At 37.5% G+C, this 16,405-nt stretch overlaps 1 protein-coding gene across 6 annotated transcripts in view; it reads right to left on the bottom strand.

Moving 5' to 3' along the window:
• Nucleotides 1-5,894: 5,894 nt before the first annotated feature.
• Nucleotides 5,895-16,405, bottom strand: part of LOC128691696 (erbin) — a 159,659-nt gene continuing 149,148 nt past the window's right edge. For 5 of the 6 annotated variants that reach the window (XM_070088807.1, XM_070088811.1, XM_070088809.1 and 2 more), the window contains one exon: nt 5,895-6,556. In XM_070088807.1, coding sequence (XP_069944908.1) covers nt 6,380-6,556 — 177 coding nt within the window. In that variant the 3' untranslated portion in view covers nt 5,895-6,379. The remainder of the gene's footprint in view (nt 6,557-16,405) is intronic. The other variant, XR_011392437.1, reaches the window with a different exon arrangement.

The following is a 16,405-nucleotide window of genomic DNA, read 5'->3' as shown; positions in this document are numbered from 1 at the left end:
AAAATTTCTGTAGTAAATAATACATCCTACTGATAACTACACATTAGCTATTCTTCTTCTTCTTCTTTCAACGTACCAGCCGTATCCCACTGAGGTGGGGTGGCCCAAAAGAAAAAACTGAAGTTTCTCCTTTTAAATTTAGTAATATATACAGGAGAAGGGGTTACTAGCCCCTTGCTCCCGGCATTTTAGTCGCCTCTTATGACACGCATGGCTTACAGAGGAAGAATTCTGTTCCACTTCCCCATGGAGATAAGAGGAAATAAACAAGAACAAGAATTAGAAAGAAAATAGAAGAAAACCCAGAGGGGTGTGTATATATATGCTTGTACATGTATGTTTAGTGTGACCTAAGTGTAAGTAGAAGTAGCAAGACTTACCTGTAATCTTGCATATTTATGAGACAGACAAAAGACACCAGCAATCCTACCATCATGTAAAACAATTACAGGCTTTCGTTTTACACTCACTTGGCAGGACGGTAGTACCTCCCTGGGCGGTTGCTGTCTACCAACCTACTACCTACATTAGCTATTCTAATCATTAATATTTACAAAGTGTATAATGAACAATTTGTTCTGTGAATATCTTGTTGCTAGACCAAATTGCATACAGAATATCTTGTGAAGTAAGACTAATTTTCCCAGAGAATATCTTGTGAACGAGGACATCAGTGATCAGAAAAATGACTGTAAAGAGAGAGGTGCACTTAAGAACAATAACAGATAATATACACACTTTACAAAATGAACCACTCCAAAAAAAAAAAAAAAGACATCCCACTAATTAGCAAACTTCAACAAAAACAAATATGTCAAAACTAATGAATGAAAAAAAGTGTTCAAGCACACTACTAGGTAATTATTAATATTACCATTATAGATCTCTATGACACAGCAGTGTAGAGCAAACTATGCCCAAATATTCAAGCCCAAACTAATTTCTGCCAATCCACAGGACAATCAGTACAGTAAATCCTTTAATTAAGAGACTAAGAAGAGGGAGGTGGTGTATGATATTCAGACAACCGGACAACAACCAGGCACTAGGAATACAGGTACTGTAACCTGAAGTACTACAGTACAGTACTGTATAGTAACTTTATAGTACTGTACATAATTTACACTTAGGTAGTAGGCTGGTAGACAGCAACCACCCAGAGAGGTACTACTGTCTTGCCAAGTGTGTGTGTGAAACAGAAATCTGTAATTGTTTTACATGATGGTAGGACCGTTGGTGTCTTTTCTGTCTCATAAATATGCAAGATTTCAGGTACATCTTGCTACTTCTACTTACACTTAGGTCACACTACACATACATGTACAAGCATATATATATATACACACCGCTCTGGGCTTTCTTCTATTTTTTTTCTAGTTCTTGTTCTTGTTTATTTCCACTTATCTCCATGGGGAAGTGGAACAGAATTCTTCCTCCGTAAGCCGTGCGTGTTGTGAGAGGCGACTAAAATGCCAGGAGCAAGGGGCTAGTAACCCCTTCTCCTGTATAAATTACTAAATTTAAAAAGAGAAACTTTCGCTTTTCTTTCTGGGTCACCCTGCCTCGGTGGGATACAGCCGGCTTGTTGAAAGAAGAAAGAATATATATATATATTTTTTTTTCAGATATTTGGGAGTTGACGTGTCGGCGGATGGATTTATGAAGGATGAGGTTCATCATAGAATTGATGAAGGAAAAAAGGTGAGTGGTGCGTTGAGGTATATGTGGAGACAAAAAATGTTATCTATGGAGGCAAAGAAGGGAATGTATGAAAGTATAATAGTACCAACACTCTTATATGGGTGTGAAGCTTGGGTTGTAAATGCTGCAGCGAGGAGGCGGTTGGAGGCAGTGGTGATATCCTGTCTAAGGGCAATGTGTGGTGTGAATATTATGCAGAAAATTCGGAGTGTGGAAATTAGGAGAAGGTGTGGAGTTAATAAAAATATTAGTCAGATGGCTGAAGAGGGGTTGTTGAGGTGGTTTGGTCATTTAGAGAGAATGGATCAGAGTAGAATGACATGGAGAGCATATAAATCTGTAGGGGAAGGAAGGCAGGATAGGGGTTGTCCTCGAAAAGGTTGGAGGGAGGGGGTAAAGGAGGTTTTGTGGGCGAGGGGCTTGGACTTCCATCAAGTGTGTGTGAGCGTGTTAGATAGGAGTGAATGGAGACGAATGGTATTTGGGACCTGATGAGCTGTTGGAGTGTGAGCAGGGTAATATTTAGTGAAGGGATTCAGGGACACTGGTTATTTTTATACAGCTGGACTTGAGTACTGGAAATGGGAAGTACAATGCCTGCACTTTAAAGAAGGGGCCTGGGATATTGGCAGTTTGGACGGACATGTTATGTATCTTTATACGTATATGTATATGCTTCTAAACTGTTGTTTTGGGCACCTCTTCAAAAACAATGATTATGTATGAGTGAGGTGAAAGTGTTGAATGATGATGAAAGTATTTTCTTTTAGGGGATTTTCTTTCTTTTTGGGTCACCCTGCCTCGGTGGGAGACAGCCAACTTATTAAATAAATAAAAAAAAAACACGTGTATCATAAGAGGCGACTAAAATGTTGGGAGCAAGGGGCTAGTAACCCTTTCTCCTGTATACATTACTAAAGTTAAAGAGAAAAACTTTTGTTTTTTTTTCTTTTTGGGCCACCCTGATGGTGGGATACAGTCAGTTTGTTGAAAAAAGGAGAAGAGGATAGCTGGTGTCTTTTTTGTCTCATGAGCACATGGGGTAACAGATATATCTTGCTACTTCTACCTACACTTAAATTACACTACACATACATGTACATGCATAAACATACATACCCATGTGGGTTTCTTCCACTTTCTTAACAGTTCTTGTTCTTTATTTCCTCTGATCTCCATGGAAAAGTGGAACAGAATTTTTCCTACATAAGCTGTGTGTGCTGTAAGAGCAAGGGGCTGGTAACCCCTTCTGTATAAATCAATAAATTTAAAAAGAAAAACTTTCAATTTTCTTTTCAGGTCACCTTGCCTCGGTGGGATGCAGCCAGGTCATTGAAAAAAGAAAACAATTTACAGTGAATTTACTTACCTTTTCGTGGTGGAGAGACGAGGTTTAAAGTGCTGTGATCAGTAGCGGTTACTCGGAATAACTTTTATTCTGAGTCAGAGGAGCTGTAAAGCTCTACTACCATCTACATTAAACTTAAGAGCATAATCTGTAAGTTTGTCCTTGCTTCTATGGATACCACTTCTTAACACCATGTTCTTCACATGTCCATGACACTGAGATGCAATACTCAATCTTTATTAGTTCAAGTTTCTGCTAAACAGTGAGAACCACACATTTCTTGGCACCACCACCTGATTTATGCATGAGTAAGCACAAACAATAAACTGACATAAGAAGCCTGCAGCTCAGGAAGCAATGAAAACAGACCGGGCCTGGACATGGCTGTTCTGACCTGTACTGGACAAACTGAGTCATTAGACTTATGGCCTGAGGATTCAAAGAACACCTGGATGTTATCTCTACAGGCAAAACCCTGATTTGTGGACTTTTTTCCATTTTGTTCATTGCTTCCAACACTTGTCCAGTCAATTCTCTTGTCAAAATTGCCAAAATCTATTAACGAGAGGTTTTACTGTACTGTTCTTTTACACCAAATATCATGCTACCTAATTTTAACAGCACTAAATTTATATTTATTTCTCTCTAGCTGATGAAATTCATACATGCACAATAATGTTACTATTTATTAAAAATGCTCCAAGCAATTTACCTACTAGTGACACACAATCATACTACTTTATGAAAAAAAAAAAAAAAGTTTGCTTTTCATAAAATATCTTTTACCACTTTTAAAGTATTTAAACGGATTTCTCTCCTGTAATGAAGTTGTCTTCTTTACAGTTCTGAATGATTTTATTTTATTCAGGAGGAAGTGCTTAACCCATAGGTGTCATACAGTAATTTAGGAATGAGAGGCATTCTGGTTCAATCAAAGGAAGGGACTATAAGCCCCTCATCACCATCAAGGCATCTTCCTTAAAGGGTACAATTTTGAATGTTGCACTATTAAACTTTTTATTTGAACAGATAATCTTGATTAGCTACCGATGAAGACTTTACTCACCATTCATTAAAACACTGCTATCTACTTCCTAAGACCGAACACCAAGTAAAAATGACTTCGTGAATAAACAATTTTCAGAGAGATTTTATAAATTTTATGGCATTCCTCTCGTAACGAAATTCAACGACTTGCCCTTGTAGCTTACATTTAATAAAACTTAAAAATAAATCACACGAGTTTATGTACTTATCCAACACTGTTCTACACAATGGCTGATTGGTGGTGGTTCATATTATCTTCCATGTTATTCCAATGCCCTACAGGAAATAAGAAGCTCTCAGTTACTTACCTTACAAATGTATATACAGTATTTGCTTAGCATTATATATATATATATATATATATATATATATATATATATATATATATATATATATATATATATATATATATATATATATATATATATATATATATATATGTCGTGCCGAATAGGCAGAACTTGCGATCTTGGCTTAAATAGCAACGTTCATCTTGCCATATAGGACAAGTGAAAATTTGTGTATGCAATAATTTCGCCAAAATCATTCTGAGCCTAACGAAAAAAATATATTTCACTGTGTTTGTTTAGTATTAAATTATTGTAAACAAATCTAAAATATATTTAGTTGGGTTAGGCTAAAATTAATTGTTCTTGTTATAATAAGGTTAGGTAAGTTTTCTAAGATTCTTTTGGTGCAAAATTAAATTTTTGTACATTAACATTAATGAAAAAAAATATATCTTTAAACGTATAAGAGAAAATTTCATAAACGACTTAATTTTAAGTGAGTTCTTGCTAATTGACCAGTTTTACATATTCGGCACGACATATATATATATATATATATATATATATATATATATATATATATATATATATATATATATATATATATATATATATATATATATATATATATATATATATATATATATATATATATATATATATATATATATATATATATATATATAAAATTTAATTTAATATGAAACTTACCATGTTTCCAGATAATTTACTTCAATAAGGGTAATTGGAGAACAATAGCACTTATATCAACAAGGAATTTGCTTACAATATACAATAACCTTAATAAAATACACTACATTAACATATGTAATGTATGTGACAACATCCAGATATTAACTATTCATGGGCAGTGTTTATGTATGCATGTATATTATGAATGTTCCGAGTGCTAGGGGCTTGAGCATGCTCGATCAGAATGAATATTTATGCATAGAAATGAATATGGCTTTACATATTTTCATACACTACAGAATACACAGCTGATGTGCTTAAATGTGTAGGTCATTTTTGCTGTGTACAGAGGAATCTTCTAGGGTAATTAAGTTCATTTTATACGTAAATTGCCAGGCACTGAAATTTATTTGGGAATGACAATAATAATAATAATAATAATAATAATAATAATAATAATAAAAATCAAAGTAAGCACTAAACCCGGTGACAATATAAAAATGATGCACAATACAATTTTAAAATTATCTATAAAATATAATCCACGCTGCCATTTTTGAACACAGGTCATTGTAAAGTTGTGCCTATATTTCTTTGTACTCTTCAATTTATAACTTTTAAGGCACTTGAGCTGCATAAGAAAGACCAGCCATGTTGAAAATTTAAGTTAGTATCCCTCATATCACATGTCTCATCTGTGAGGATGATGAGAAGAGAATGCAGGTAATGTTGTACAACTTAAAATATAAATATGGCATTTTTTTTTCCACTGTAAGTGTATACAGACATAACTTAGGACCATTTAAGGATATAAAGTATCAAACTCTTTTAATACATAGTACATGAACCAGGAATGTCAAATAGTGTGTGCTTTCTTACTCGGAATGTATAAAAAAAGGGAATGTATAACAGAATGTGTATCAGAAGCCGCTGTATTATCCAACCTTGAAACAAATCAGTGGAAAGCTCTTTTAAAAAACTTATTGTGTGTATGCTTCTATTTGTTTGTTCTATCATGAGCACACTCTTAATTTTTATGACATCTAATTCTACTTATTTACAAATTTACATTAGGCACTAATGCACAACCATAACTTAATGAATTATCAATATGGACTATAGCTACATTGCACATAATTTGTTTGGTGGAACATGCCATTCTTATCGTTTTAAACAAAATAAGCTACCTTTTATGATGCACAAAAACATATTTAGAGCTCTCTCTTGCTAAAACCATAGAAAAAAAAGCTGCTCAATAAATTTATCATGGAGATCAACAGCCATTCTGAATCACTGCAAGTCACTGCACACGAGAAACCATTAAATTGACAGTATTTGATGTTTTGTTGAGGATCGAGGTAGCAATGCCTAAATCAGCAGAGCGCAAGTCCACGCCATCAACCTGTAGGAGCTTATCTCCCACCTTGAGTGCAGATGATGCAGAACCTCCACCTGCAACACTTGTCACGTATATGCTCTGCAACAGAAAGAAGATACATTTTTTTTTTTTTTTTATTATCACACTGGCCGATTCCCACCAAGGCAGGGTGGCCCGAAAAAGAAAAACTTTCACCATCATTCACTCCATCACTGTCTTGCCAGAAGGGTGCTTTACACTACAGTTTTTAAACTGCAACATTAACACTCCTCCTTCAGAGTGCAGGCACTGTACTTCCCATCTCCAGGACTCAAGTCCGGCCTGCCGGTTTCCCTGAATCCCTTCATAAATGTTACTTTGCTCACACTCCAACAGCACGTCAAGTATTAAAAACCATTTGTCTCCATTCACTCCTATCAAACACGCTCATGCATGCCTGCTGGAAGTCCAAGCCCCTCGCACACAAAACCTCCTTTACCCCCTCCCTCCAACCTTTCCTAGGCCGACCCCTACCCCGCCTTCCTTCCACTACAGACTGATACACTCTTGAAGTCATTCTGTTTCGCTCCATTCTCTCTACATGTCCGAACCACCTCAACAACCCTTCCTCAGCCCTCTGGACAACAGTTTTGGTAATCCCGCACCTCCTCCTAACTTCCAAACTACGAATTCTCTGCATTATATTCACACCACACATTGCCCTCAGACATGACATCTCCACTGCCTCCAGCCTTCTCCTCGCTGCAACATTCATCACCCACGCTTCACACCCATATAAGAGCGTTGGTAAAACTATACTCTCATACATTCCCCTCTTTGCCTCCAAGGACAAAGTTCTTTGTCTCCACAGATTCCTAAGTGCACCACTCACTCTTTTTCCCTCATCAATTCTATGATTCACCTCATCTTTCATAGACCCATCCGCTGACACGTCCACTCCCAAATATCTGAATACGTTCACCTCCTCCATACTCTCTCCCTCCAATCTGATATTCAATCTTTCATCACCTAATCTTTTTGTTATCCTCATAACCTTACTCTTTCCTGTATTCAACTTTAATTTTCTTCTTTTGCACACCTACCAAATTCATCCACCAATCTCTGCAACTTCTCTTCAGAATCTCCCAAGAGCACAGTGTCATCAGCAAAGAGCAGCTGTGACAACTCCCACTTTGTGTGTGATTCTTCATCTTTTAACTCCACGCCTCTTGCCAAGACCCTCGCATTTACTTCTCTTACAACCCCATCTATAAATATATTAAACAACCACGGTGACATCACACATCCTTGTCTAAGGCCTACTTTTACTGGGAAAAAATTTCCCTCTTTCCTACATACTCTAACTTGAGCCTCACTATCCTCGTAAAAACTCTTCACTGCTTTCAGTAACCTACCTCCTACACCATACACTTGCAACATCTGCCACATTGCCCCCCTATCCACTCTGTCATACGCCTTTTCCAAATCCATAAATGCCACAAAGACCTCTTTAGCCTTATCTAAATACTGTTCACTTATATGTTTCACTGTAAACACCTGGTCCACACACCCCCTACCTTTCCTAAAGCCTCCTTGTTCATCTGCTATCCTATTCTCCGTCTTACTCTTAATTCTTTCAATTATAACTCTACCATACACTTTACCAGGTACACTCAACAGACTTATCCCCCTATAATTTTTGCACTCTCTTTTATCCCCTTTGCCTTTATACAAAGGAACTATGCATGCTCTCTGCCAATCCCTAGGTACCTTACCCTCTTCCATACATTTATTAAATAATTGCACCAACCACTCCAAAACTATATCCCCACCTGCTTTTAACATTTCTATCTTTATCCCATCAATCCCGGCTGCCTTACCCCCTTTCATTTTACCTACTGCCTCACGAACTTACCCCACACTCACAACTGGCTCTTCCTCACTCCTACAAGATGTTATTCCTCCTTGCCCTATACACGAAATCACAGCTTCCCTATCTTCATCAACATTTAACAATTCCTCAAAATATTCCCTCCATCTTCCCAATACCTCTAACTCTCCATTTAATAACTCTCCTCTCCTATTTTTAACTGACAAATCCATTTGTTCTCTAGGCTTTCTTAACTTGTTAATCTCACTCCAAAACTTTTTCTTATTTTCAACAAAATTTGTTGATAACATCTCACCCACTCTCTCATTTGCTCTCTTTTTACATTGCTTCACCACTCTCTTAACCTCTCTCTTTTTCTCCATATACTCTTCCCTCCTTGCATCACTTCTACTTTGTAAAAACTTCTCATATGCTAACTTTTTCTCCCTTACTACTCTCTTTACATCATCATTCCACCAATCGCTCCTCTTCCCTCCTGCACCCACTTTCCTGTAACCACAAACTTCTGCTGAACACTCTAACACTACATTTTTAATCCTACCCCATACCTCTTCGACCCCATTGCCTATGCTCTCATTTGCCCATCTATCCTCCAATAGCTGTTTATATCTTACCCTAACTGCCTCCTCTTTTAGTTTATAAACCTTCACCTCTCTCTTCCCTGATGCTTCTATTCTCCTTGTATCCCATCTACCTTTTACTCTCAGTGTAGCTACAACTAGAAAGTGATCTGATATATCTGTGGCCCCTCTATAAACATGTACATCCTGAAGTCTACTCAACAGTCTTTTATCTACCAATACATAATCCAACAAACTACTGTCATTTCGCCCTACATCATATCTTGTATACTTATTTATCCTCTTTTTCTTAAAATATGTATTATTCGTCCTAGTCTTTTAACCTACATTCCAACAAACTATCATTTCGTATATCTAATATATGTATTATGCAACTAAAAGACAATAAATGACATTTCCTGTATCCAAATAGTAAAATTAATCAAAATCACCTCCATTTCAATGAAATAAGCTTACAAATTACAGATTTCGAAACATGCCTATGGCTATATTAAGTAGGGGTGTGCCAAAGTATTCGTACTGGTGAGTATTGGGTAATTTTGATGGTATAAGTATTGGCGTAAAATTGGGTATCAATATCAGTATCAAGCTATAATGGCTTGATAAAGCTCTTCGACAGCGAAACATTGCCACAATAAAATGTCACATTAGTTACACTTGTGTCCTTTTACCTAATATATTTGTTACTTTTTTATGGCATCAATATTAGTGAAAATCAGCCAATGTTGATGGTACTGATAATGGCCTAAAACTGAATACAGAGGAACCGCTACTTGCGAGTTTAATCCGTTCCGTGACCTTGCTCGCAACTGGATTTGCTTGCTTGCAGAGTCAATTTTCCTCGTTTAAATTAATTGAAATGCAATTAATCCGTTCCAGAGGAATTCTGTACTTCAATAATTTCCCTAATATCAACTCTACAGCTTATTTATTTATCACAATTCACCTTATATGACATAATAAACAATGTAAATAACATAGAAACCTGATACATATTCTAAAATGAATAAAATATGTCATTCATGTAGTGGTATGGGCGGTGTCGGCGGTGGATGTGAATTTATTTGGAGACTGGACAAAATACTTCTTGAATAATTTCGCTAAAATCATCTATACGGTTTGTTTATCTATCACAGTTCATCTAATATGACATAAACAATATAAGTAACATAAAAACCTAATATATACTCTAGAATGAATAAAATGTGTCATTATATATGTGGCGGCATCGGTGGTCAATGAGAGCTTGTCTGGAGACAGAACAAAATACTCCTTGAATATTTTGCTATGATCAACTCTACGGCTTATTTATCTATCAGAGTTCATCTAATATGACACAATAAACAATATAAATAACTTAGAAACCTGATATATACTCTAGAGTGAATAAAATATGTCATTATGTAACAGGTGGAGGTGGCCACAACCGCTCCCTCTTTGTTGTGGTAAACACTGCCATCTAGTGGCAGCCTTTTGAAGCCATCTATCATTATTATTATACAGTACATTATTATTATATACATATTATTATTATTTTTTTAACAAGTCGGTCATCTCTCACCGAGGCAGGGTGACCCAAAAAGAAAGAAAATCCCCAAAAAGAAAATACTTTCATCATTTAACACTTTCACCTCACTCACACTTAATTACTGATTTCGCAGAGGTGCTCAGAACACAACAGTTTAGAAGCATATACGTATAAAGATACACAACATATCCATCCAAACTGCCAATATCCCGAACCCCTCCTTTAGAGTGCAGGCATTGTATGTACTTCCCATTTCCAGGACTCAAGTCCGGCTATATAAAAATAACCAGTTTCCCTGAATCCCTTCACTAAATATTACCTTGATCACACTCCAACAGACTGTCAGGTCCCAAATACCATTCATCTCCATTCACTCCTATCGAACACGCTCACGCACGCCTGCTGGAAGTCCAAGCCCCTCGCCCACAAAACCTCCCTTACCCCCTCCTACCAACCTTTTCGAGGACAACCCCTACCCTGCCTTCCTTCCCATACAGATTTAAGCACTCTCCATGTCATTCTACTTTGATCCATGCTCTCTAAATGACCAAACCACCTCAACAACCCCTCTTCAGCCCTGTGACTAATACATACTTTTATTAACTCCACACCTTCTCCTAATTTCCGAATTTTCTACATAATATTTACACCACACATTGCCCTTAGACAGGACATCTCCACTGCCTCCAACCGCCTCCTCGCTGTTGCATTCACAACCTAAGCTTCGCACCCATATAAGAGTGTTGGTACTACTATACTTTCATACATTCCCTTCTTTGCCTCCATAGATAACGTTTTTTGTCTCCACATACACCTCAATACACCACTCGCCTTTTTTCCCTCATCAATTCTATGATTAACCTCATCCTTCATAAATCTATCTGCTGACACATCAACTCCCAATTATCTGAAAACATTCACTTCTTCCATACTCCTCCTCCCCAATTTGATATCCAATTTTTCCATACCTAAATCATTTGATACCCTCATCACCTTACTCTTTTTCATGTTCACTTTCAACTTTCTACCTTTACACACACTCCCAAACTCATCCACTAACCTCTGCAATTTTTCTTTAGAATCTCCCATAAGCACAGTATCATCAGCAAAAATCAACTGTGTCAATTCCCACCCCTCACCCGAACACCCTAGCATTTACTTCTTTTACAACCCCATCTATAAATACATTAAACAACCATGGTGACATTACACATCCCTGTCTAAGACCTACTTTTACTGGGAAGTAGCCTCTCTCTCTTCTACACACCCTAACCTGAGCCTCACTATCCTCATAAAAACTCTTTACAGCATTTAGTAACTTACCATCTATTCCATATACTTGCAACATCTGCCACATTGTTCCCCTATCCACTCTATCATACGCATTTTCAAAATCCATAAATGCAATCAAAACTTCCCTACCTTTATCTAAATACTGTTCACATATATACTTCAATGTAAACACTTGATCTACACATCCCCTACCCACTCTGAAACCTCCTTGCTCATCCGCAATCCTACATTCTGTCTTACCTCTAATTCTTTCAATTATAAACCTACCGTACACTTTTCCTGGTATATTATTATTATTATTATAATTACAGTGGAACCTCAATTTCAAACTTAATCCGTTCCAGGAGCTAGTTCTAAATTTGAAAAGTGAAGCAATATTTTAAATAAGAAATAATGGAAATACAATTAATCCGTTCCAAAAAACCAAAAATATTCACAAAAAATACATTTTATAGAAATTATTTATAGTTTTTACATACACACAACAAATATAGTTTACAATTATATATTAATAAATTTAAATAAACATATGAATGAACAATGCAGATATTCCTGGCTCTAAAGTAACATTTTCTTTGTTTATCAGTCACATCTCCAGGCCCCTCTGAATTTTTATTCACACAAAAAAAGAAGATTTGCTGTTATGCAGACTACTGCAATATTGTAATAAATGTATAAATAATGTCAACCCATTCATGACTGCATATTAGAATGGCTAGTTGGACATTCATTGGACAATGACGTCATTTGTTTACTCTTGAACATCTGCAAAAATCAAACGTTTTCCCTACTTTGAGCTCCATTTCAAGGTCCTTTTCATAGTAAAACCAATCAAAATCACGGACAAAGAACTTTGTCTGTGGAAGCAAAAAGGGGAATGTATGAGAGTATAGTTGTACCAACACTCTTGTATGGGTGTGAAGCATGGGTGATGAATGTTGCAACAAGGAGAAGGCTGGAGGCAGTGGAGATGTCATGTCTGAGGGCAATGTGTGGTGTGAATATAATGCAGAGAATTCATAGTTTGAAAATTAGGAGAAGGTGTGGGATTACCAAAACTATTATTCAGAGGGCTGAGGAGGGGTTGTTGAGGTGGTTCGGACATGTAGAGAGAATGGAACAAAACAGAATGACTTTGAGAGTGTATAAATCTGTAGTGGAGGGAAGGTAGGGTAGGGGTTGGCCTAGGAAGGGTTGGAGGGAGAGGGTAAAGGAGATTTTGTGTGTGAGGGGCTTGGAATTCCAGCAAGCGTGCATGAGCGTATTTGATAGGAGTGAATGGAGACAAATGGTTTTTAATATTTGACGTGCTGTTGGAGTGTGAGCAAAGTAACATTTATGAAGGGATTCAGGGAAACCGGCAGGTTGGACTTCAGTACTGGAGATGGGAAGTACAGTGTCTACACTCTGAAGGACGGGGTGTTAATGTTGCAGTTTTATAACTGTAGTGTAAAGCACCCCTCTGGCAAGACAGTGATGGAGTGAATGATGATGAAAGTTTTTCTTTTTCGGGCCACCCTGTCTTGGTGGGAATCGGCTGATGTGTTAATAATAATAACAATAATAAAAAAATTATGTTTTCCATTCTATCAAATGAGACCAAGAAAACGAGAATACAACCACAAATACACCTCAAAGTCGGCACTTTAATCCAAAAACACGGTCAGTTTTTTTTTTCTCAATATGCACTGCATGCATAATGACCACACAGACCCATTCTCTCACACGTGGGTCTACCAACTTTCTCCCGCTTGATTTGAAGCCACTAGAATTTTTGAGTATATATATATACATCAAACACATTGGCTCGTGAGACATATATATATGACCGAAACAGTCAAAGGGTTAATATTGAGAGATACGATGATTTTATGGATTGGCAGAATTAAAAGCCTAGAGGTCACATAATAAAGCTAGTTAGCAGATGTTTTGGTTGATTTTGTTAATATTCAGAGATAAGATGATTTTTTAGCAAAGTCCTAAATTTATAAGTTGTCAGAGGATCCTTGACCTGCTCCGGTAGCAAGCTCCAGGTCTTCGGGCCCTTTATGTGCACAGCATTCTTGCGTAGTGAGAGACTGACTCGAGGGATGTTAAAAAGTGCTTTATGCCTTGTATTGTGACTGTGCATTCTGTTGTAACTGTCAAGTAGTAGTTTTAGGGGAGGGTTTATAGTGGAGTTTAATGTTCTATATATGTAGTAGGCACAATAATAAGCTGAGTCTTTTGAAAAGTGGTGGGGTGTGCTGTCTAGCACACCCCACCACTGGTTATCACTCGCACAGCAGCTTTTTGTTGGGTTATTAAGGGTCTAAGGTGGTTGGCCCCAGGCACAAATACCATAGGTGAGGTAAGGATATATTAGAGAGTGGTACAGGGTTAAGGAGTGTCGTTTGTGGTACATAGTATCATATCTTGGAAAGGATTCCTACTGATTTGGAAATTTTCTTGGCTATGTGATGGGTGTGGGACTACAAATAAATACTGCTCACTACCAACAGTCTTCAATAAAGGTATGTAATGTTCATTTATCATTAAAATTAGTCATTTATATTTATATCTCATTGTTTTCTGTATGTAAAACTATAGTTACTCTCTATAAAATGTATTTTTTGTTAATATTTATGGGTGTTTGAAACGGATTAATTGGATTTACATTATACTTCTTATAGGAAGTACGTATTACATAACGATATTAATCCGTTCCTGAGAGCTCATTGTTATGCGAAATTATCGTTATGCGAATGAATTTTCCCCATAAGAAATAATGGAAATCAAATTAATCCGTGCAAGACACCCCAAAGCATGAAAAAAAAAAATTTACCACATGAAATATTAATTTTAATACACACAAACTGAAAAAGGCATGCACAGTTACATGACACTTACCTTTACTGAAGATCTGGTGATGATTGATGGGATGGGAGGAGGAGAGAGTCTTAGTGTTTAGAAGGGGAATCCCCTTCCATTAAGACTTGAGGTGTAAAGTCCTTTTCTGGGGTTACTTCCCTTCTTCTTTTAATGCCACTAGGACCAGCTTCAGAGTCACTGGACTTCTGTCGCACAACATATCTGTCCATAGTGGCCTGTACCTCTCGTTCCTTTATGACTTTCCTAAAGTGTTTCACAACAGTGTCAGTGTAATAGTCACCAGCACGGCTTGCAATAGCTGTGTTAGGGTGATTGTCATCAAAAAAGGTTTGCACTTTAAGCCACATTCCACACATTTCCTTAATCTTTGAAGTAGGCAACTTCTTCAATTTCTCTCTGCTCTCCTCCGAACCAGTTTCCTCAGGTCTGGCCTCTTGCTGTTGAAGTTGATCTAGCAGCTCATCATTGTCCTCCTCCACCAACTCTTCCACATCATCCCCACTAACCTTCAACCCCAAGGACTTTCCCAATGCCACAATGGATTCTTCAACTGGCATAGGATTCCCAGGGTTAGCCTCAAACCCTTCAAAATCCCTTTGGTCTACACATTCTGGCCACAGTTTCTTCCAAGCAGAGTTCAAGGTCCTCTTAGTCACTCCCTCCCAAGCCTTACCTATAAGGTTTACACAATTGAGGATATTAAAGTGATCTCTCCAAAACTCTTTTAGAGTCAACTGAGTTTCTGAGGTCACTACAAAGCACCTTTCAAACAGAGCTTTTATGTACAGTTTTTTGAAGTTTGCAATAACCTGCTGGTCCATGGGCTGCAGGAGGAGTGGTATTAGGAGGCAAAAACTTCACCTTAATGAAGCTCATGTCCCCATAAAGTCGCTCTGCCACGTCTCTAGGATGACCAGGGGCATTGTCTAACACCAGGAGGCACTTAAGGTCTAATTTCTTTTCAGTTAGGTAATCTTTCACATTGGGGGCAAATGCATGGTGTAACCAGGCATAGAAAAAGTCCCTAGTGACCCATGCCTTACTGTTTGCCCTCCACAGCACACACAAATTAGCCTTGAGGATATTCTTTTGCCTGAATGCTCTGGGAGTTTCTGAGTGATACACTAATAAAGGCTTCACCTTGCAATCACCACTAGCATTGGAGCACATCAACAGAGTAAGCCTGTCTTTCATAGGCTTATGTCCTGGGAGTGCCTTTTCCTCCTGAGTAATGTACGTCCTGCTTGGCATTTTCTTCCAAAACAGGCCTGTTTCATCACAATTAAACACTTGTTCAGGTTTCAGTCCTTCACTGTCAATGTACTCCTTGAATTCCTGCACATATTTTTCAGCTGCTTTGTCATCCGAACTGGCAGCCTCACCATGCCTTATCACACTATGTATGCCACTACGCTTCTTAAATCTCTCAAACCAACCTTTGCTGGCCTTAAATTCACTCACATCATCACTAGTTGCAGGCATTTTTTTAATTAAATCCTCATGCAACTTCCTAGCCTTTTCACTTATGATCACTTGAGAGATGCTGTCTCCTGCTATCTGTTTTTCATTTATCCATACCAATAAGAGTCTCTCAACATCTTCCATCACTTGCGATCTCTGTTTCGAAAACACAGTTGAACCTTTGGCAAGAACAGCTTCCTTGATTGCCGTTTTGTTGGACACAATAGTAGTGATGGTTGATTGGGGTTTATTATACAACCTGGCCAGCTCGGAGACACGCACTCCACTTTTATACTTAGCAATGATCTCTTTCTTCATCTCTATAGTAATTCTCACCCTTATTG

The sequence above is a fragment of the Cherax quadricarinatus genome, chromosome 26, assembly GCF_038502225.1.
Source record: "Cherax quadricarinatus isolate ZL_2023a chromosome 26, ASM3850222v1, whole genome shotgun sequence".
In the NCBI taxonomy this organism is placed as follows: domain Eukaryota; kingdom Metazoa; phylum Arthropoda; class Malacostraca; order Decapoda; family Parastacidae; genus Cherax; species Cherax quadricarinatus.
The sequence above is the reverse complement of the archived record's forward strand: the minus strand, read 5'-3'. Positions and strand labels throughout refer to the sequence as shown.